This window comes from Rhea americana, unplaced genomic scaffold (genome assembly GCF_003343005.1).
Source record: "Rhea americana isolate MKP2758 unplaced genomic scaffold, rheAme1 scaffold_344, whole genome shotgun sequence".
Taxonomy (NCBI): Eukaryota; Metazoa; Chordata; class Aves; order Rheiformes; family Rheidae; genus Rhea; species Rhea americana.
The window spans coordinates 297,784-320,392 of NW_028186473.1; the positions used below are offsets into that span (position 1 = coordinate 297,784).

At 35.3% G+C, this 22,609-nt stretch overlaps 1 protein-coding gene across 1 annotated transcript in view; it reads right to left on the reverse strand.

The window, feature by feature from the left end:
- The window catches only part of EML6 (EMAP like 6), a 148,482-nt gene that overhangs the window by 45,550 nt on the left and 80,323 nt on the right, over window positions 1–22,609 (reverse strand). Inside the window, exons 11-17 of the mRNA XM_085311587.1 lie at window positions 18,680–18,847; window positions 17,680–17,786; window positions 14,047–14,165; window positions 13,193–13,379; window positions 10,644–10,749; window positions 5,565–5,658; window positions 1,833–1,933 (exon numbers count right to left, since the gene is read on the reverse strand). Coding sequence (XP_085167713.1) covers window positions 1,833–1,933; window positions 5,565–5,658; window positions 10,644–10,749; window positions 13,193–13,379; window positions 14,047–14,165; window positions 17,680–17,786; window positions 18,680–18,847 — 882 coding nt within the window. The remainder of the gene's footprint in view (window positions 1–1,832; window positions 1,934–5,564; window positions 5,659–10,643; window positions 10,750–13,192; window positions 13,380–14,046; window positions 14,166–17,679; window positions 17,787–18,679; window positions 18,848–22,609) is intronic.

Below are 22,609 nucleotides of genomic sequence, written 5' to 3' on the forward strand. Positions count from 1 at the left end.
TTGACCATATCATCTCTTTTTATTTCCTAAGATGCAGCAGACAACAGAAATACTGAAGCTATAGTGCACAACGGAAAAATATAATATGGGAAAGTCAATCTAGTAATGACAGTCTTAGAGCAGCACAGGCTGTATATTTCATATTATTATTTCCAAGCAGTTGATGAATTTTGGAGAGGAACTGTATAAGACTAACACAATGTCTGGCAGAACACTTTCTGCACAGAACAACCTGCCAACCTCCCTTTTCTTCTTCTGAAGTGACCACAACTACACAAAAGACATCAGAGGTTTGTATTAGTTGTCCATTGACAACATGACAACTTGACAGCAGTTTTGCAGAATGAATGGCAGGATTTGATTCTATTTGGATCGCCAGAGAACCTTACTCGGYCACATCCGCTTGCTTTGCCTTGGTGCGGAAAGCAGGAAGTAGCCATATGCACATATTAAATCGAACGCATTTAGACAGAAATACAAATTCTAGTACCAAAATAATAAAAAAAAATTGTCTTCTTACTTCAGGCATCACGTATTTCATATTAACACCAAATTTACATTCTCAGTTCTACTGAGCAAAACTCATATCAAAATATATCGCTTTGCAAAGAGATAATTTTTGGAGTAAGCTACTGCTTAATGCAAATGAGTGTACAAGAACTTGGCAAATAGCAATGTAAGTATATTTAATTACAACAAAAATACCCTGAACATAATCAAAAATGTAGAAAAAATATAAATTTCTAATCTGAGGGCATCTGAAYCACTTGAACCCAGTACAGTATAGTATAAGTACAAGAACTGCTTAAAACTATCTACTTGTGAGTCGTCTTGAGTTTTATTTTTAGCTGCCCCTGTACTGACCAGCTTTGCTGAATTTTACACAGGAGATGCTTTCTGAGACTTTGTTATCCAGCACTCCTGTTGTGTGTATAGGGTTCAACWGTCATGAAGAACAAAAAAAAACCCATCCTGAAGAAAAACCATCCTCAGTCAGAAACCAAAGCTGCTGTCCTTCTCAGTATGACAGAATACTCTAGACTTACGTTCTCTTACATAGACTTACTTTACTCTAGACTTTTCATTCTGAACATTTTGCTTACTAGTTTTCAGAACCTTAAATGGTTCTTAAATAATGGAAAATATATATTTCATTTTTCAATATTTAGAAATGGAAATTCTGGTGTCATATGAAAATTTTAATATCTTGATTCTTGTGATCTCACATCATGATTATTAGTCCATCAGATAAATTCCTGCAACTAAATTTCTGCAAAATACCTGGTTCTTTATGTCTTTCTTATTTTGCTCAAGAAAGTATTTTAAGGTCTGTTTTCAAACTCATCTTTCTATTCTGGCAGCTTGAATCATGTGCTTCTGTATCTCTCTGATGACTAAAAAAAGCTCTACCTTGAAAATCAAAGGATTATTGAAGTATTTGTACCAGCACCTGAAGTTCAAGCACTATGTTTTTTAGCAGTCCTACTAGGGGCCCCTAAAATTCTTAGATTGCTTTTTCACAATAAGGGTCATAATCTGTTTTAGTGAGTCACAGGAATGCACATTTTCTGAGAGTCAAGGATGCTTACTCAAAAGAAATCCTTAGCATTATGACTAGAATTAATAAAACAATTCTTTGGAAATGACTTCCAAAGAGAAGGAATAAAGTGACATTTGCTGAATGAGAAGTAGGTTTTGATCCTTTTAGTATTCTGATAACTAGAAAATTCCTTTACAAATAAAACAAATTTTTAAACTGAGAACGTGATGTCTCTGTATTAGAGAGAGAGAAAACCTCAAATAAATTAAATAGAAAATACTCAGTACAGTACCTGCTTGCTGCCAGAATTTGATATGCTTCATCCCAACTGTGACTAATTTGTCTATACGATGTGGATTACACTTCACTACAAATATTTTATCTTTATGACCCCTGTAATAAAAATAATAATTAAAAAACATAATAAGGGATGACTTAACATTTAAAACTTTTTTTTTTTTTTTTTATATAGGCATACCATAGTATGGGACTTATCAGACACAGTCTTTTGGATATAACACTAACAATGAGAACCTAATGACAGTATCTGTCATATTCCTGGTGCAGATATGGCTCTCTATGGCTCTATAACAATATGAGGATTGGCACATCGGTCACAGAGGCTACGCCTACATTATCCTGGCTATCATTACCCCATCTAACAAAAAGAGGCTGAACCRTATTTCTAATCTGAAAGAGTTTAGCCTTGGGAGTCTGACCCACRGAGCTGGCAGAATGTACTTGAGCATACACAGTATATAAATTGGACTACAGAAAGGTGGTGAATAAAAATCGTTTCCCACTGAATTTCTGTTCAGTTAAGCCATCTTGAAGAGGAAGGCAACAAAGGTCAATGCAATTAAGGCAAGGCATAAAGGGCAAAATAAATATTTAAATAGATAAGACCTCCATTTATAAATATTTAAAATACTCTGTCAAGAAAAGCTGTGATAGGTCTAAGCAACTGTGCTTTAAGAGGATAATTAAAATAATGAACTTTAAAATGATAATTTAGAAAACAGTTTGTTCAGTTGCAYATGCACCTTCGAATTTACCTCTCAAGTAATCAAAGTTATGCTCCTCAGAGTATGTCTTTATGGGAATTTGTAAGTTTAAGTTTCCCTACTGCAAAAAACATTTTCAGAGGCAAAGTAGTAATTACTTCTATTTCTACTTCTATTTCTAAATMAAAGATCTAATTTTTCTGTCAACATTGTAAATCTGAGATTCTCAGGTTTTATAGTGTAATCATGTCACTTTTATCTACCAGATTTAGCAGATCTGAAAAACCATGTGATTCTGATAATCCCCTTGGTTTTATCCTTCTCTTTCAGTGAATCAGTCTAGCCAAAAAATAGCACTTTATACCTTTGACATCTGAAGTATAGCTTTTTGCTATTCCTCCTTTTCCTGTTCCTCTGCTTTACTACAGCGATGCCCACTGAGCCTTTCAGTTCAGGCAGGCCACACTGCCTCTATCACGCAATCATAGCATGTCCATCATGAGTCCAAAATCAAGCTAATTGCATCCCGGTGCAGGAGTTCCTTGTAAAACAGCAAGYGTACGTCTGCCCGTGCGCTACGATGGGTAAGCAGCCCTGGTCCTCTGAGGCTGTGCACTAACACACTGCTAGAAGTGCCTCTGCCTTCGTTTTGGATCTGTAACCTCCATGTTTGGTCATGGACAGGGAGAGGTTTGGGCTGTGGGGAGAAAGCGAGGTAGGAGGAGGTTACAGCATGTCTTGCCTTCAGCCTGCTGCTTGACCAAGCATGAGACCCCTCAGAGAAGCTAGTATGGATTTGCTGAGGGGCATGAACAGTGCTTAGGCATGAGACCTACACTTGCACCCCAATTTCCCATTATGTAAGACTGAAAAATACATCCATGATAAGAGCAAGCCGGTAAGCTTTTGTGTTCTGAAGGACTGACACAGAACATTCACTCTCACAGAATGAAGAAAGTAGAACAGCATGACGTTCACTGATTTAGACTGTAAATAAATTTGACAATACCCCTCTCAGCTCCCCTAGGGATTGCTGTCCACTAGTACAAAACACTAGGATCAAGTAGGACCAGCACTGTATCAGCATAGAAGGCATARAAAGACAGCAAAAGAAACTCAGATGTGTTTTGATTCTAATAGCAGATGCTTACTCAATAAGGATTTTAATGAAACTAGACAGAACTTTATAAAGCTAAGATATATGACTTATCCAGTGAAGAACTGAAAGAAATAAATGAAAATACATTCTGAAGATTGAAACAAGAAAGGGAAACTAAGATGTCATGCTGAAGTAATTCATCCTAAGAACATTAAGCAAAAAGAATATTCACAAAAAATAACTATCAAACAGCTACAAAATAAACATAATGAATGCTTGTATACAGTGAATGTACGCTTCATTTTTCAGATTTCAYTCTCTAGATGAATTCTGCTTGTGGGTAATGTCTAAAATTTAGATGTAAACTCTCATGCTCATTTTTTTGTCTATTATATATATTCTATTGTGCTTACCAGAATGGGGAACTGACCTATGGGCACTATCTAAAAATAAATAATAATATGAATTGGAACATCTTAGATGATAAACTACTAGGACCCTGCACATTTTGAAAAGTAGAACATAGCAGTAATTGTAGATACATTTARTATGTATATTATTATACACTGAAAAAAGCCTCAAGTATTTACTATCTCCCCCCATGAGCAACGAGACAGGTAGCCTCTACAGCCCATCCTTATGTTCCTTTTAAAAGCTTAGAAGTTCTCCATGGGAATATATAAGATATGTTTCTGCTTGTGAGTCTGCAGCACCATCTGTCTAAAGACAGTCAGGCTAGGACTGGAAAGCAAATTAAAATGTCATGTTTTACAACACAGACAAGAGTGCTGCTAATGAAGACCTACATTGCAAATTTTGAATAGGATTTAAAATCTTACTGCCCAATTTTAAAGATGCCTGAGACAACATTATAGATTGAATACAGCTTATCGTACACACACACTTGAATTAAAACCATTATTTTTATTCAATAATGGCATACTACTAACAGCACTGCCAGCAGAAAATTTTATTATTTTTTCTGGAACATGTCACCATACAATACTAAAAGTAAATTATCTTTTGCAGACACTTTTTGTTGTTATATTAATAATTTCTACCTAAATACTAATGCCAAATGTTACACAGTTGCAGACAGTAAACAAAATGAATTCTTTGCCTCTTAGGTATATAAAGCCATGCCTACATTGGTTCTACACAATTTAAGTATCTAAATTTGAGAGTTAACTTTTTATTTACCTAACAGTAAGACATAAATCAGATTCCCAAACAGTTTGAATTTTCTCCCATGTACAACTAGTTTAATACAAATGAACTGCTGCAATTCAATATTTTTTTTAAAAAAAAGTCAAACATGCAAACTATAACCCTATCATATTCCCAATGTTGGTTTCTTCAAGTGATTGCAAAGCAAAAGTAAAAGCTCCTTCAGCACTACTGGGTTAATAGTTAAGCTTAGTTTGTAAATGCAAGAGCAAATATCTCAGAAAATGTTGATTCAGAAGGAAGGCAAAATCAGTAGCTCTTGAAGAATCTATTTATATTAGAGGGAATATTTTTTTTCTTTTTAGAAGAGTAAGTAGCAGATGTACGCTGATGTAACCCAGCATATCATCGAGTGCATAAGGGAAAATATGACATCTCTGATGACTTATGCCCTGAGTCAGGAAATAAAAGTGGGAGAAAATATTAACTGACCTTTTAAATTATTATATGAGAAACAACATCAATGTAGCAGAAAGGCTACGAAACTCCTGATAGAAATAGTTCACAGGATCCAAATAATTAGCAGTAGGKTTTTTTTAATAGTAGATTTTTAATATGGATATATAGCTCTAAAACACTGTACTGTTTTCAGATATGTTTTCTGTTTATTCCTATAAACAAAGTAATGTATGTGGATGATACTGTTCATAAAATTGTAATCACAGGGCACATTCATACCGAGTTGTACTCTTACCTGGTTGTTGCTAGCTTTTCTCCTTTTTTCCAATCCCAAAACACAATGGCATGATTATCATCTAACCCAACAGATGCCAAACATTTCCCATCAGCTGTACAAAAGCAATACTCAATGTTAAAAATGCCAGGGTTTTAACTGAAAATATAACAGGTAATGAACACAACAAACATACTGTACACTGAATTTCAAATGATGCATTATAAATGAAGCCGGGCATTTTAGACTATGAAAGAGATATAGTACCTATACATAGAAGAGTGAGTCCTCATCTACAGTGGTGGTGGAGAGCTGAATGTAGAAAAAGTGTAATTATATTGTGCAGAAGCTGAGGGTACTTTGGGGGAAACATGAAAAGCCAGATAGAGGATTTAGTCTGTTGACCATAGATTTCACAGTACATGAAATGCAGAATTACTTCATGGGTAAGGTGATCTGTGCAGAGTGATATGTAATGTCTTTGGTAATGTCCTATAGATATGGAGGAAAATTCAACTTCCTTGACTATCTAGAACTATACATACATTTGGTTATCAGACTATTATCTAGGAAATGGATTTATTCCCAAGTACTGTATCTGAGTAGTAAGAGAAAAATGTTGCCTTATACTGGATCTTTGTTGWTATTCCCGTGGCAAATGCAAAATAGAACTCAACAAATAGTATCTATGTTATCTGGAAATATAAACTGTGTAAATAAAATAGTGCAAACCATGAAATAAATCCTATCTGCCAATCTATATGCGTACACGTGAAATACATAGAAAAGAATCTTTGAAATAAAACTAAAAATAYTGTCAGGAAATTACTTGACAATAACTTTTTCCACAAAAGAAAGATCTGTGGAAAAACCACCTAGAGCATCTGACTACTCCCACATCCATTGTAACATTGTTTTGAAGTTCATTATTTTTATTAYTTATTTATCGATACCACACAGGATGTGCAGAATGTTTTCTATACACCTTAAAGGGGAGTTCAAAGGCAGATGAACARCAAAATGAACAAAGTTCAGGACTAAGAAATTAAAGGCTTTCATTGTATTAATCTGTTAATTTTACTTCAAATAACATGATGTATGTGAATGTTTAAGAGGGATCTAAAGATGGAGAGGGTCTTCAGTTCCTAAAGTAGACTGCAGACAGAATTAGACACCTGAACTGAGAAACATTATCAGCCCATTTAACCTCTTAAGAAGACTGAAGTCTATACACTCTGAAAATTTATCCACAAACAGGATTTATACTGCAGTACTTAGCACCAAGAAGTATACCTGWTATGTGATGACCTTCAGACTGGAATCCAGAGATCTCATTAACAGAGCACTTTTCTTATCCATGATCTATATTTCCTCTTTTTAACTGAAATGACTTTATATATTGCATCACATTATCATCGACAGAATGGGTTTTGTTATAGACAGTAGCAARATGTTTTGCTTAACTTTATAACTAACTCACTACCAGACACGTTGTTCTTGTCTAGAAAATGAGATCTTCTGACTTCATAATCTTACATTACGCTTGTATATCTGACCTATTTAAGTTTTGGTTATATTCTTATTCCTTATCAAACAACTAACCTTTCCCAAAGGCAGACACAGAAAATTCCCATATTTTTACTTACGCATAGTAGGCATATATTTGATTAAAAAAGATAACGAAACTCAACTTCATAAAGTCCAAGTACGCCAAAATCATGTTACACATTACTTGAAGTATTTATTATCATTATGATATTTCTTTTGAAATGGTGAAAAGAATTAATTATTGGATAATGATACGAAGGGYTAAAGTTAATAGTAAATGTAATGAATCTATAAATAAGAAAGGAATGTTACAAGGTTAAAATTAACTTCTATCATCTCTTCTACTGCAGGAATGAAACAGCAACACTGATAATGAAAGAAAAAAAAAGCAAGAACAAAATTTCATACAGAATTTGAACATATTTTGGAGTCCTCACTGTGTGTGGAAGGAGGATATACAAAACTATTTTTAACAATCTCAGAGAGACAAATTACTTTTCATGAAATTTTAATAAAAACATGCTATAATTGCTGAAGCATGTGATAAGAGATCTGAACTTTATAAATTGTAGTAGAAGCTGATGTCCTGACTTTTTTACTGAAGAAAAGATAAAGGTGGAAGAAACATTGAACTGARAAGACAGCTAAAGGTGTGAATGAAAGCAATGATTTAGAATGTTACATCTYGCAGCAGTTAATAGATGTTGAGGACTCCATGCCTAAGCCTATTTAACTCYAGGAACAGAAAGAGTGCCACTGGCATAAATGACTTCATTAGGACTACTTCAGAGTTCATAAGGCTGAATAGGTCCTCATAGTTATAGCGGGACTGTGCTCATAGTATTCAGCATCTTACAAGACTGAGTTCTAAGAAAAGCAAGTTAAGAAGGAAAATGGGGACTTCAGGCAGCAGGGAGAGAAAAAGARTTTGGAGCTGAATGAAACAGGCCTAGATGGAAGGAGTATAAGTAGGCAAGAAAAGATCAATTCTAAATACAAGATAGAAAACCAAAATTGAGTTTATAGAAAAATAATGAAAATAAAGACACAAACAAAGAGACATGAAAAGTTAATGAGAAAAGAAAGAAAATAAAAGAAGACAGAACACATTTCTCTATGGTAGTTCTAGTATAATAATTATTTTAAGGGGTAGATCAATTATGGAAAAGGGAATGTGGTTGACAAATTCTTTTGAAAACAATATAATTTAAASCTTGTTCACTTGAAACAGTGCTTTTATGCACTATTACTTGCTAAACATTCTAATTAATATCCAAAATTATAAATGTTAWATTAGCCACCAGAGGGCACAACCAAACATTGCCCGAATGCAATTATAACCTTAGAACCATGAAATCATCAGAATGGTCCTACAAAAGTGATCCAGCCTGGTATGCTGTCTTCATAATGGGCAATAGTAGATGCCTTRGAAAGTGAGGAAGATCAGAGAGAAAAGGTAGCACTGAGTCAGCCACATGTATGTGGATCAAGGACTTTTTCAGCCAAAGAAGGTATCTGTGGTTTTGGGTTTTCCTTTTTAAGCTTCAAGCAGTGGGACCTGAAACTAATTTAGAAACATCTATTATTAAAACAATGAAAATTRCCTACATAGGACCAAACTAGCACTCTGATCCTGTAGTCAGGTGCATATTGGCACACCTATCTGTTCCTATCAGCACCAAAGACCGTAAGTAAAACCAGTAACTTAGTAAGTGGAAAAGTCTTCAGTATGYATATACTTCAGGATGCATATTCTTGGGATCAGGGCCTAAAGCAAGGTCATAATGATGCCAATGGTTATAATTTAAAAAAGAATTTTAATATTTTTACAGAAATCWATATCCACAGAGTATATGTCCAGCTTATGCTTTATACTTCATAAATGTAAATGGATTCTAATACACAGAGCATAACTATCTGCAGAGGAATCTATTTTTGGCTGAAAATGTAAAGCATAACRTATGTTCTAAATATATGAACATTTGTTCGACTAGAGATCTTAATGAAAATGTTTTTGAATATCTACGTATACTATATCGTCCAGATCATCCTTATCCATTTTCCCTTCCTGTGGTACCAAGTCTACTTTCAGGGCTAAGTTACACACCACAGACAGTGGATCAGCAATTTCAGATTTGAATTCTAGCTCTGGATGAACACCAAGACTCCTATTCTGATACTGCTATATGAATCAGTTCCATAGATTTTGGGGAAGTAAACTTTTTTCCATATAGTTCTGTCTCATAAATGCAATCAAGAACATAATGAATTCTTACCATGTTTCTAAAGAGAAGAAGTGTTTGAACACTTYGAAATGTTCAAGTGACCATGGTTGTATCTCTGTGCATTTCCAGTTGTGCCCCACTCTCAAACCGAGCAGCTTAGAACCTATTATGAGTAGCACCATGCTTAATCCAATAGCATGCAGCATTCCAGGGACCATAATGTAGTCTCTATATTTACTAGATGTCCAGGTGGTTAAAATGAAGCTCTGCACTCTCTGCTTAAATCCTGTGCTAGATGTGGCTGCTTTGTGAGAATATAGTGGCTATAGGTAAAAATTTTCAAAATAGCAAAGTTATTTTTATGCTAGTTTCAAAAATGAGTTACACTGTGCTGAGACTGTCTAAGTTACCTTTGAAAATGCAATTTAGCCTCCAAGTGAGGCTGCAAGTAGTGAAGGGCAGATTCTTTACCAATATTCCTTTTTTTCTTTTTTGATTGATGTATTAGAGAGAGAGAGAYTGATAGAAAGATCGACAGATATGATATATATACATCTGATGGCTATGGTTTTKCACTGCTATGATATAAAAGTGTCTACCTCTTAATGTGTAATGGCACAAACGTTAATACCATTGTGCTACAAATACTGTAACACTGCAGGATCGGAAACCATCTACCCTACACTTCAAAAAAAAAATCTCAATTTTTTATACAAAAAGGGAGAATGAATTTGTAAGCACTTGTATAAAGATGTACAAGTACGTAAGTTACAACCATATGGATAATGTTTTTCAGTGCTTAATACAGGGATTACTCTTGGAGAACCAAGACAACTTATGTCATCCATCTCAGRAAGGCATTTAGGAGAAACAGTAGACAACTGTCATATCTACTTCTGTAAACTCACCAAAGAATGCGGGCATTGTTAGCAAATTTGAAGAACTGTAGAAGTCTACAGATCCATTGCCATCTCATTTATACACTTCAAGTGATCATTTTGTCTGCTCTTAAATTATTATACCACCATGTATGCAGCCAATTGAGTTTAGCAGTATACTAAGTATTATGTATTATACTTGGTATTATGTAGTAGACATCACAAAAATCAATTAYTGATTGATTGAGAAAAGGCCTTGTGATTGATTTTGCTACACAAACTGTTTTTATCAAAGCTATCAGSAGGCTCTTATGTAAATTTTGTTTCCATTACAAAAAATGTCCTTTTTTATGAAGAAAAAAACTATAGTCACATCTATTCAAACTAAAATTTCATTCTGAGGATTTCTTTTTAATTAATCRTTTAGATAAGTGTTGGTTGTTGCTTACCTGAAAAATCCAGTGCACACACTCCTCTTTGATGCTGGCCTTTGAGCAGTGATAAACACTTCAGTGTCTGTGTGTCCCAAACATGAATAGCAGCATCTCTTCCAACCTAAATAAGAGAGCTAATCAGAATATTTGCTTTAAAAAGTTCAAAGCATACCAATACCAGTAATCAGCACTTTGACAACTTCAAAACACTCCAGAGGTAACTACTTTTCCACTTTTATCTTCTTCAAGACAAGAAGAGTTTCTCTTTCTCTTCAGTTTGTCTTCTCTTCATTTTCTTCATTGATAATTTCCCCAGCAGATGCCATGCCGAGTACCCATAGCTCCTCATTTTAGGCACATCAGAGTGTAGATCTCTGATAAACTGTGTTCTTGGCAAAGCACGTGAAAAAGGCTCTGCAAAGTTCACTGCTCTCTTATTTTCAGTAACAAACATTCCTGGCTCTATGTTATACACTAGATCACAGAAGTGTTCGAGGTTAAAGATTGTTTTTTAAAAGAAAACACTCTTGCAGACTCTTTCCTTAACCCTCCCTCACCTGCCCTTTCATCTCTTTCCTTCAGGGGTCCCTAGTTTACTTAGAACAAAAGCTGACATAACTTTCTCCCTCATCTTTTTTTCTTACCTCCCCCTTGCCTTTTACTCTATACATCTATACATGTACCACTTTCTCCCATTTTTCCCCAGTCATTGACACTGAAAGGTTTCCTTGTGCTTATAGTCATCATRTAAGTTCCTAATCTTCCTCTTATCCTGTTTCGTGAGGTTTCTTTATCTCTCTGACATCAAAAGAACCAACACAAACATTTGACCTCAGCTTTACCTCTGTCCAAGGGAAAGTCTTTCTCTTCCCAGGAATATTTCCATATTCCTATATTTGACATTCTTCAGATTTCTGAAAGACTCTCACACTTATATTCTCTCCAAACTGATTTCTACCTTCCCACAAAAAGYGGAAGTATCTTGCTCACAGGGCTATATTCTTATCCTTGTTGACCTACYGGCTTCCTTCAAAGCTACAAAAGAACAGCCATATTCTCTCATCCCAAAGGCCACCTAGCCTACCAACCTTGAAATGTCATCCTCCTCCAGTTTTTTTCAAAACATTTTCACACACATCTAGGATAATTTCAGTTACCATATCCTGCTCATTTTCCTCCTGACTACCATGTGAAGGAGCTGTCCTTTTTACTCTGTTTTTCTCCATCTATACTCTGTCTTGGAATGATTATGTACATAAATGATTGAATTCCCTTTTATGTTGGTGTTTCAAGAGATCTCCCTATCAACTCCAGACTCGTCTTCTTCTGAACAAAAATAACTTCTTTTCATCTGAGATTTCTCAACAGAACTCCAGTCATCTGTTATTCAACATCCCTATTCAACATCCCTAAACTGAACTCTTTTAGCTTCTCTGTTCTTCCATCTCTAATTTTCATCAGTGTGGGCAATTTTAGCCTCTTAGTCATTCAGATTGTGAGCATCACCTTTTATTCAGCTGTCTACCATTCACTTCCACACAGCTATGCTGAGTTTAAATCTAAATCTCACCACTTCTTTGTAAAGGAAATGTGCAGCATCTGCTTATTCTCTGCAGTGACATCACCAGCTAGGCCATTAGCTTGACTAATGTACTGATACTTTTCCATTCAAACTGCCACTTCACAATTCTGACCAAATAAGTATTCTTTTTAGGTCTCTCTAGCAGCTTCTTTTGAATTTCACTTTTTATTTTTAAGGACCTTCATGATTTAGTCCTGCTTTGTTGACATGCTAATTCATGTTGAAGACCATCAGTATTTGTTCCTCCACTGTTCTCAATCTTAAACGCTACTGGCCTCCTCTGCTTAAATACTTTTAAGTACTTTCCCCTGTCACTCCTCATTATGTAGAAAACTTGCCTTTATAATTTCCAAGAGCTCATTTTCAAAATCTCTCCTTAAGATCCACTTGTGTTCTGATGCCTATAAACAGCCTTCTAGTATTGCTGTTACTAATACATTTGCTAATCTGACAAACTGCACTCCCTAACAATTTTTACTGTTTTCTTATTTCCCTCATTCTTGCTTGACTAATTTGTCATCCCTGTGTCTTACAGGTTCTTTATATCAGGAAAGTCTACTGGATATCAGTACAGTACCCAACTTAAAGAAGCCTTTATCTCTCTGAATGCTGCTACAGTACCAAAATATTGAGCCTGCATAATGAAACCTGAAAAAATCATAAGATACAGATATAATACGTAACTCCTGCATTTTACAATTCAAAGCAGTGATTCAAAACGAATAAAAGACTTTTGCAAGGCCACAGCCTTAGACTGCCAGTGTTTCTGTTACACAGGAATAATTTAATAGTGATAGCAAATGGCTTCCAGTCCTGGATTACCAAAYAGTTTGTCAGGGACATAGGAAACAATACGTAGTTTACCCATATTTAGTAGGAAATATTCCACTAAAGGTCAAAGAGAACCACATTTTTCTTAATTACAAATTGTAGAGGAAATTTATTTCTGTGTTTTGCCAGGATCATCACTTCTAATACCCACCTGACCAGTAGCAACATAGTCTTTCACTGGGTGAATGGTTAGACTGAGAATGTCATCGTCGTGACCAAGATAAAGTCTTTGGGTGTGTTGCTGCCTATTATATACAACAGCTACAGCAGCAATATGATAAACTACTTCGCCAGTTTGTGTGTAGAACAAGTTATTTCGACAGTCATAGCCTCTATAACTGAAGTAAATACAAAACAGGTTAAGTATGTTTCAAAAATATTCTGGTACTTTGTGTAACAAGTTGTGCAAGTAATTTGGGCATTGATTCGAAAAGAGTAGAGCTGGGGCGCTAGCCTCCCTGGCTCAAAAACATCATAGCACATATGCAGAGGGATTACTTTCACTAAGATTAGGCATTCATGAATCTTCATCGCTTCCTTTGCAACAAACTCCTAAATTAGAACAGATTTCACTGAAAGCACATGAAATTCATGTAGGCTTACATCCAGAGAAGCTTTACAGTGACTTGGGTTCCAGTACAAATCTATCGAGCATTCTTACAAATTATAGCATTCATGATCAACTTAACAGAAAATCTCTGCTCCAGAGAAGATAAGTTGCAGTCAGCCATTAGTTTAAAAGGTAATTTTACAAAATGCAATACTGTGGTATTATTAATTACATTGCTACACTATTACAACTTTCTCTTTTCCTTCAAAAACAACAACTGAAAGAAAAGGAAATTTGTGGTTGATATTCCAAAAATTACAAATACAAACTAAATTAATTTGTGAGTAAGCAGTGAAAAATGCTCTGCTGAACACTCTAAAATGAATGGATTTAAACTACTAGGATGCTTTACTAATGACAAAAAAGCAAAAAAATATTATCTAATATTACTATACCCGTGTATAAACTGCAATTTTAAACTGTCCTCAGGTGCTCGCTCTCTTTTAAGGAAAGGTACAGAATGATTTTTCTCTTTACTTTGCTGTTTCAGCTGAGGTAGGTCTTCTTTGTAAACCTACAGAATAATTGTTAAAGTTAATTACATATCTCAAGTTTTCTACATGTTTGTATATGCACACAAAACAGTGACTTTCAGTATTAGAATTTAATATATGTTAATGTGATGTTCAGTAGATAAAATGCAGCATAAGCCACTATCCCCCGCCTACAGAACTTAATTATAAATCTTTTCCAGACAGTGAAGTCCSTTCACATCTGAGGGGCCTAGAACGGTCTGGAGCATCAGTCAAAGAACGTACTTATTCTAGAGGATTCCAGGGTCACCTAGTAAAAAGGATTTTAAGTATTGGTTGGATCTTTAAGTATCTTTTTTAGCTTCATATGGTGCTTCAGTATACGTACTCAAAGCTGAACGTAATGAGTTAATTATATTTAGGGTTTATGGTGAAATATACAGTAACCAACAGCACGTAAGTGATTTGTAAATGTCGGCAGAATCCTAAAGTAGAATCATGGCTTTATAAAAATACTAAAGATACAAAATATTATACATTTCAGTCTTTTAAWAATGCTGAAACTCTGTGTTGATGCTAAAGATATTTCAGTTGGCTGTGGCACCAAACAAAATCCACTGTAACACTGACATACAGCTTTAAATTATTTGCTTTTTGTATCTACAGTTCTTTGTTTTTTCAAAAGGACAATGAAATCGCTATTCCTACAGGATTCCATGTAAATCTATCTAACTGCAGAGATGGCRTACCGGATTTTCACTAGCCAGATGTTCATATAATTAGAGACAAGCTTTTGAAATGGTAGGTCAGTAGAGCCTTGACATATTTYATCTATCACTCATATGTATTATACTCTGTCCTGAATATTTTTATCCATTTACCCTTGCTCCTTAGTGGATGCTACTCATGAAACACAGTATTAGGATTAACATTTTCTAATATATCCAAATGACTAGAAACCTTTGTACTGCTTCAGCTATTAAAATTAAAAAAAAAAAACTCATTTTTCAAAATAGAATTCATGTTTTTAAATCCCTATATACATTTGTAAATGACTTCCTCTAATAAAATACTAAATACAATCTATGATTAAGGTTGTCTCACACTTCTTATAAAAATTCCTATTTTAAGTTGCTTTTTTTTTCATGCATTAACCTGTCTGAAATATTGTGGTGTTACTTCCTATAGTTGCTTTTTCATTTTAGTTTTAATTCCAGATACCCTTTTTGGCACGTAGATGATGTGGAGGAGAATGCTGAYCTGAATCCAGAAGAAAATTCAGGAGAAAGAGAAGAAAAGTAGTAGGCCACAATAAGCATTACAGTGAGACTTGAGAACAGAAAAAGAAAAAGGCTAGTACTTGGTAAAGCATGAAACACTAGATATGATCCTTCAGTATTCTAGAAAGCTGCTCTATGCTGACCATTAAGCCACTCAAATCAACTTGATCCAAGCTTACTGTGTATTTTTCATGCTCTGAGTGCTTAGTACAGGATCCCAGTTCTGGTCCGCAGAAGAACCTCTCACCATTGCAACAGATAAAGTAACGGCTCAAGCTGACAAGTCACCTTCACTTATAATAACAGTGGCTCCTGAAAAGCAGGTCCCAGCTATTTCAAAATCAAAGTCAAAATAAGAAGAGAGATTGCAAAATAAATACCAATGTTTCCTTGCCTTCAAAACATGGATAATACCATCTTTCTGTGCCATAGACTGTTATAAAGATCAACGTTTGCAAAGCACTCAGTGTAATGAATAGAATGGTAAGACCCATGACGAAGGTAATAATTTTGTCTTCAGAGACATATTTGATTAGTGCACAGTAAAGAAGGCCATAAAACTAATTGATGAATAAAAAAGGATTGAATATCTTCTTGTTAGGTAAGAACTAAAGATCCTGTATACCAAATGAGGTAGAAGTCCTTCAGAAAAGTAGTACGTAATGATAATCCATGCACCTAAAAAGAGCTAAGCTATGATTTATTATGGCATTTTCTAAACCTTATGTAACTTTGTGACTTGAATAATGTTTTTTTAATATAGTAGTGTGAGTGTAATCTTATGATGCAGGTTGAAACCTGCATGTCAACGAGCAGCAAGGCAAACCTGTKTCATGAAAGAAAGGGAACCCAGAGCAGAGCATGATGACAAGCCCAGCTGAAGGAGTAGCCTCACTGACAACTTTGCAGTCCCACAGCACAGCAGTCCTGGTGACAGTAACCAYGTTCAGCCAAGAGTCTAAGTCACCAGACAAGCCTATAGTGCTTAAGCAGGTTCAACCTGAAGTTGGGAAGTCAAATTAGCAATTCAGGATCTGGTCCAGAGACAGTAACCAGGGACAGTTACTGGCCCCTAGTTACTGTCTCTGGACTATGGCCAGTGATTGATGGACAATCCACAGGCCAGTGATTGCCAGGCACTGGCCATCATGACAAGGCAGGTCTGAGGTCAAGCCAGAAGGTCAGGCTGTGGGTTCAAATCAATGGGGCACATGGTTAGGCACAAGCGTAGCTGCAATGAAGCTGCAGAGCAGCTCTGGGGAGGCCAAGGGTGACAGCTTTAGCTTAAAAGCAGCTGTGAAGCGAACTAAGGGAAGCCTCCACCGTGACATCTTTCCAGCTCTTTCTTCAAGACAGCTCGTACCAGGGAGTTGGCCTTGGGCAACCAGCTGAGCATGCTGCTCAGGCCCTGACACTTCAGCAAAGCTGAAGGCTATGAGATGTCATTTAGTTAAGATGAATATAAGTTGTTAAGATATTTTGAAGAAATAAAACCACTATTCAAAMCACGGAGCTCTTACAAAACCAGACAGAAACTAAGCTATGTAATGGAAGGGTTTTCASAAAAGATAAAGAGTCCAAGTGGAAAAAGGCACAGGTAGAAGTACAGAAGGTGCTGGGAGAGAAACCACCAGAAATTCAAAGAGAAGGTAAGAGAAGCATTTGCAGTATGATCATGAGAAAAAGATAATAGYGAGTTTTTCCTTTGAGTGAGGGGTGGGGAGGGGCTAAGAGCTCACTGAGTAGGACTTGAAAGTTGAAGTAAAGACGTTATATAAAGATGTTATATATCTGTTGTCCTTGGGAATTAAAAAGAATCTGTCATCAAACAATATATTGCACTGGTTTCATACTCATTAAGAGGATTAAATACTTCAAATATGCTTAAGTTTTCATAAAAAACTCCGTGCAAAATAGGTTTCTGAATTTCATGGGACTGAAGAGTCTTCTGTAACACCTCTCATGGAAACAGGAATAGCAATGAACTCTCAAGAAACTGTTTAGAAGTTGTGCTCTTTAAGATACATTCTGTATTCTAATATATGGTTGTATATACACCAATAATTTTTCTTCAAATCCTTCCAAATTCTYATCTACAGCTAAAGTAAACTCTGCTTTTATGTATATTGTTGCATCACCAGTTAATACCGTCATCGTATCATCTTAAAGTAGGCTGATGAACTAGCTGCAGACCCCTTTTACTATCTTTACTGAACAGTCATGATAAAWCATTTGACAATTGGATTTACATAACTGTACATTAATTTGCACTCACCTGACGATCATAATTGATTTGAGCTTCCTGYTCTATGTCAGAATCTAGTTCTGGCACATCAGATAAATCAGAATCTGATTCTTCACTGTAGGAATCARTAATACCCTCTGCATAAAATAAAATCCAAATATAAGATATCTGTTCACAAGAAAATAGTATGCAATGTTTTCATTTAATACAGACTATATGCAAAACAGTATGCAACAACTTTGGAAGCTTAAGTAGCTTGTAAAATTCCCACGGGCTGACTGAATGTGTCAGCTTTCATTTCTGTTTCTCCTGATTCAATTCCTGGGGCAAGAGAGGGGCAGGGGAAAGGAGAAGAACTGAGTAGTTACTAGTACATTTCCATTATTTGAGAGGATACAGTTTTCTGTATGTAGGCTCTGAAGTGAAAACATAAAGAAATATTAAATAAAAATCTGTAGTGTGATCACAGTCTTTTTTACAAAATTCTGCAGATTTGAGTGAATTTTTGCCCTTTTGCTTAAGGGATTCCAATTTTCAGCAAATGACATKATGTAGTTTGCATTGCTTTTGTAAAATGTTCTAAATATCATGAATATTATAAAAATATCTAAAGTAYAGCTATCATATACGTATGAATTTGCAATTAAAATGCAATTAAACAACATGTGCAGTCAGACTTCTGAAGACAGGTTAGATGGCTACTTTTGAAAACTGACTTTGATCTAGTAATCTCCCCTCAATGTCTTTTTCTGACATGCTTTGACAAACATTGCCAGAATATTCCTAAACATACAATAGTGCAGCCCACAAAAGAGTTTTTAATGAACTCTGCCTGCAGCAACTGATAGTCTATGAAAGGTAAAGGGTCTCAAACACAGTAAGTGTATGTCATTTCAGAAACATGGTAAGTATATGTCATTTCAGGGATTTATTTTAAAAGCATTTTCCATTCATTCACTAAACATCAGTGCTGCATTCTTTCTTTTTTAATAAATACGATAAATAAATATTCAGAAGAGATCATTTTTACCTTGTGGAGCAGTTTCAACAATGCCATTTGTTATACCTTCTGGAATAAATCTCCATTGAAAAACAGAGTGATCAGCACCTCCTGTACTTAAAACCCACTGAAAATCATGGGACCAACGGACATTGGTTACATGTGCTGAATGGCCAACATACTTTCTAAATTTAGCTCCTAGAGTACAGAAAAAGAACTGTTAGTATGCAGGAAATAAAAAATTACCAGTGTAGCTAACAATGTTAGGCTTTTAATGGAAATAATCTATATATTCTTTAAAAAAAATGAAAACAAAGTTATAAAAATATTCAAATGCCTGAAAAWTTTGTTTTGATATTCTAGTATTACTAGATTATACTAGTAATTATTAGATTATAATATATTAGTATTAATATATTATAATTTAATATACTAGTATTAATAACTAGTATTATTAGATTATAATATAAAAAAATGCCATGAAATAATATGAACTATACGTTCCCTYCAGTTTTCAGAAAATTACTTAAACATTGGCAGGAAGGACTGTGAAATTCTTCTCTTTATGTCTATTAATGCTAATGTGAATTGTGCACATGCAAGTATGTATTTACACATAAATTCAAACTCACYATCAGAAAATACACTTATATGAACCTAAACACTGAAGATGATGGTACGCCAAAAGGCTGTTTTACTTCGTTTTGTTGGCTTTATGCATACAGTGCAAATACTGAGGAAAAAAATCTATGCTAAAAGAGATGAACAGCCTTGTACACTTATGAACTGAATAGTTCACACAACGCTACTTTCGTACACACCAACAAATACTCAAACTCCACTGAAGTTTCTGAAATTGTTACTAGCAAAACTTTTGCTGATTTACAGTAGTGCTTCTGGTGTTGATGCTATTTTGATATGATGTAAAGTTTTATTGAGGTCATTTCTGAAAATGTAATATCTAAATAGCACGTTAAACTATACATTCGCAACAGCTTTTGTACAAGCACACATATGTTGGCAGGAAGACTAGATACATATGGGTTAATTTCTCATCTTTATGTCCACTAATACTAATGTGAAATGTGCACATACTAACTTGACTTATACACTTAAATTGAAACTCACTATTTGAAAATACACTGATAGATACCAAGATAATCACTGAAAACTATGGTAAGCCTAATTGTTTATTTAGCTTTACTTATTCAATAAAGGAATGTTGCAAGCTACAAGTGAAGCCTGAAGTAYAATACAGAAAGCAAGTCTGAGGAATATTCACACTGTGTGTCTTACACAAGCTCCGCAAGACTTCCCARCAACACAGGACTCCAGCCTGCTGGCAGCTGCTACACATCACTGTGTGGGCTCACAKGAAATGCCTATAGCCCATAGCATGTTTCCAGAATTTGCATAAACRCACAATAACACTCCAGTTACTTAGCCTTCCTGACACACAGAATTAGCACTTTAAATAAGGAGACAGGGCAGAATAACAGTAGCTTCCCCTTTTCTTTAGGGCAATGGTGCATATTCTACTGTTGGCTTATGGAGAACTTCCAAGTGGTGCTGGGCAGCAGATACACTATTCTAAGGAAGAAATTACCTCTATCCAGTCAAGACAATCCCAAATTTGCTCTGTGYAAAGCGCTGGATTTGCACTTCTGGCTTAGGATCTGGGCACAGACTCAAGGAAAGTCGAAATATGGAACTCAAGGTAGTGAGTCACAGTATGCATGTCTGGCACAGGGAACTATCACTAAGCAATGAGTGTTTCTGGGAAAAGGTGAACAGCAATTTGGCCAACAATTACCAGACGATACAATACGAATAGCTCTAAAACATTGCTAAAACACTGTCAAATGCAGAAGAACCAGACGGTACCATGATGGATACAAATAGAAAGTTTTAAGTATATTAGGAAAGCTTCATGACGGGTACGTCAAGAAGTGATGAATATCCAGGTCATTAAACAAAGCTTGATTCAGGAATGAAGAATGWAAAGGGATGGTCTTTCAGGAATGAAGAATGAAAAGGGATGGTCATTCCAGCTCTATAACTTGCTTTCTCTCTCACTGAATTGGAAAATAAAAGACCTGTGCCTATTCCACAACTTTTGCCAGAGAAAGTTCAACATAAACCTTTCAGACATCACAGGTTACCACATAGATACGATGCATCAAGGAATTTGAGCAGACTATGATTTAGAATACTTCTTTCAGATTCAAGTATTTGATAGTATTTCTCTATCCAAAAGAATGTATTAGAATAGTATTCAACTGAGGGTCATCAAAGTCACTCTTAGTTAAAATAGGTAATAATGTTGTAAAATTCCATTCAGAACACCAGYAGCACAGGTTACATACCACTCTGTTTTCTCCAGGTTTTTCCACTTTTTTTATAACATTCAGGTTACTGTGCTTAAGCTCTGACCAACTGCTTTTCATTGTATGTTCTATGAAGGCCGTATGAGCTATGTGTTTTCTCTGAAAATATAAAACCTTGCTCCTAAAAAATGTTTAGAATTTTTCTATCCTTGTCAGACATCCTCTCTAGATTTTATGAAATTAATTCATTTTACAACAGGGCCATTTCTTCAATTCTCCAAGTAGAGTGGAAGAACTTACTAACAACCAAAATGTTCGTGGTGTACTGATGTATCTGGGTAGCATTTTGTGATTAGAGCTGCCTAATGATCTGACATTGCACCAGACCACCTTACACATAATGTATCATCTTGCTGCCATACTATAACTGACTGTTCTAATTGTTTACTTGCACTTTTTTTTTAATTAGGTCAATTGGCTAAGCTTTTTGCAGCTCTTTTCCTCATCTGCAAGACTCCTGAAAGTTTTAAACATTATCCCTTACTGTTTGACTACTGCCTTGCTGCACCTGCTGTCAGTCACATTAACTGCTCCTACCTAGAGTTTCTGTCAGTGTGAAACAGCATCCTGTTGAATAACGTTACTCATTCTTCCCTTCTAAATATAGGGTAAGTTTTCTGAAATATCTGCTTATCTTGAGTATTTTTCAATATGACTGTACATCATCATAATTTTGCTCTAAGTCTCCATACTAACATTTCATCTCCTGCTGCTGACATGCTACAGGCCTRGGAAGGATCCGGTAGTGATGCCTTTGAATGAAGTGTGCTGCCCCATCCTGCCCACTACTTGCAACTGCTCCGCAGGCAGTGGTTACTAAAAATGTCCATTATAATGAGCATAGTCAAGTAGCATTGGAAATACCCTCTGCCTTCAGTTTGAGAATAATGAAGAGGAGTCAGTCTTCCTGCACAGATGAAAGYCTTAAGAAAAAATGACATGCTTTATGCTCAGCTTTCTTATGGCTTATCAAGWATGTTATTCAACAAGAATACAGATTCAGAAACTGACTGTAAATGTCATTCTATCTGCATTAATGTAAATACCATTAGGCCACATAACTACTGCCTATATAATGTGCTCTCCACTGACTAGGAGGACTCACTGCTCCTATTGAGTGATTCTTGTAAAGAAAGAAAAGCAAAATTTCTATTCAGTTTACAGTTACAATAGAATCTCTGATTCTCTTCTAATACATACTTTGCATATTTTGTAAAAGAGGAAAATAGATGATCGCATATCAGTGATCTCTGCTAGAAATATTTCAACAGAAATTCAACACTACCTGATCCAATTATTTGCTGCAGTGAATGGTACCAATGAAAATGGCAATTTATATGCAGACAAAATATGCTTGAAAGGACAGGCTTTCTAATTTGGGGAAACACATGTAGAACATTTTTACATGGTCTGTATCATTTTGTTATAGTAACACATAAAGTAAAGCAGAACATAAATTTGAAAAATTAAAAGATACTCATATTTTACACATATAATTTATGCACGTGCACATACCTATGTTTGCAATTTTAAAACTCTTAGATTCCATAAGATTTTTTCAACTCTATAGATA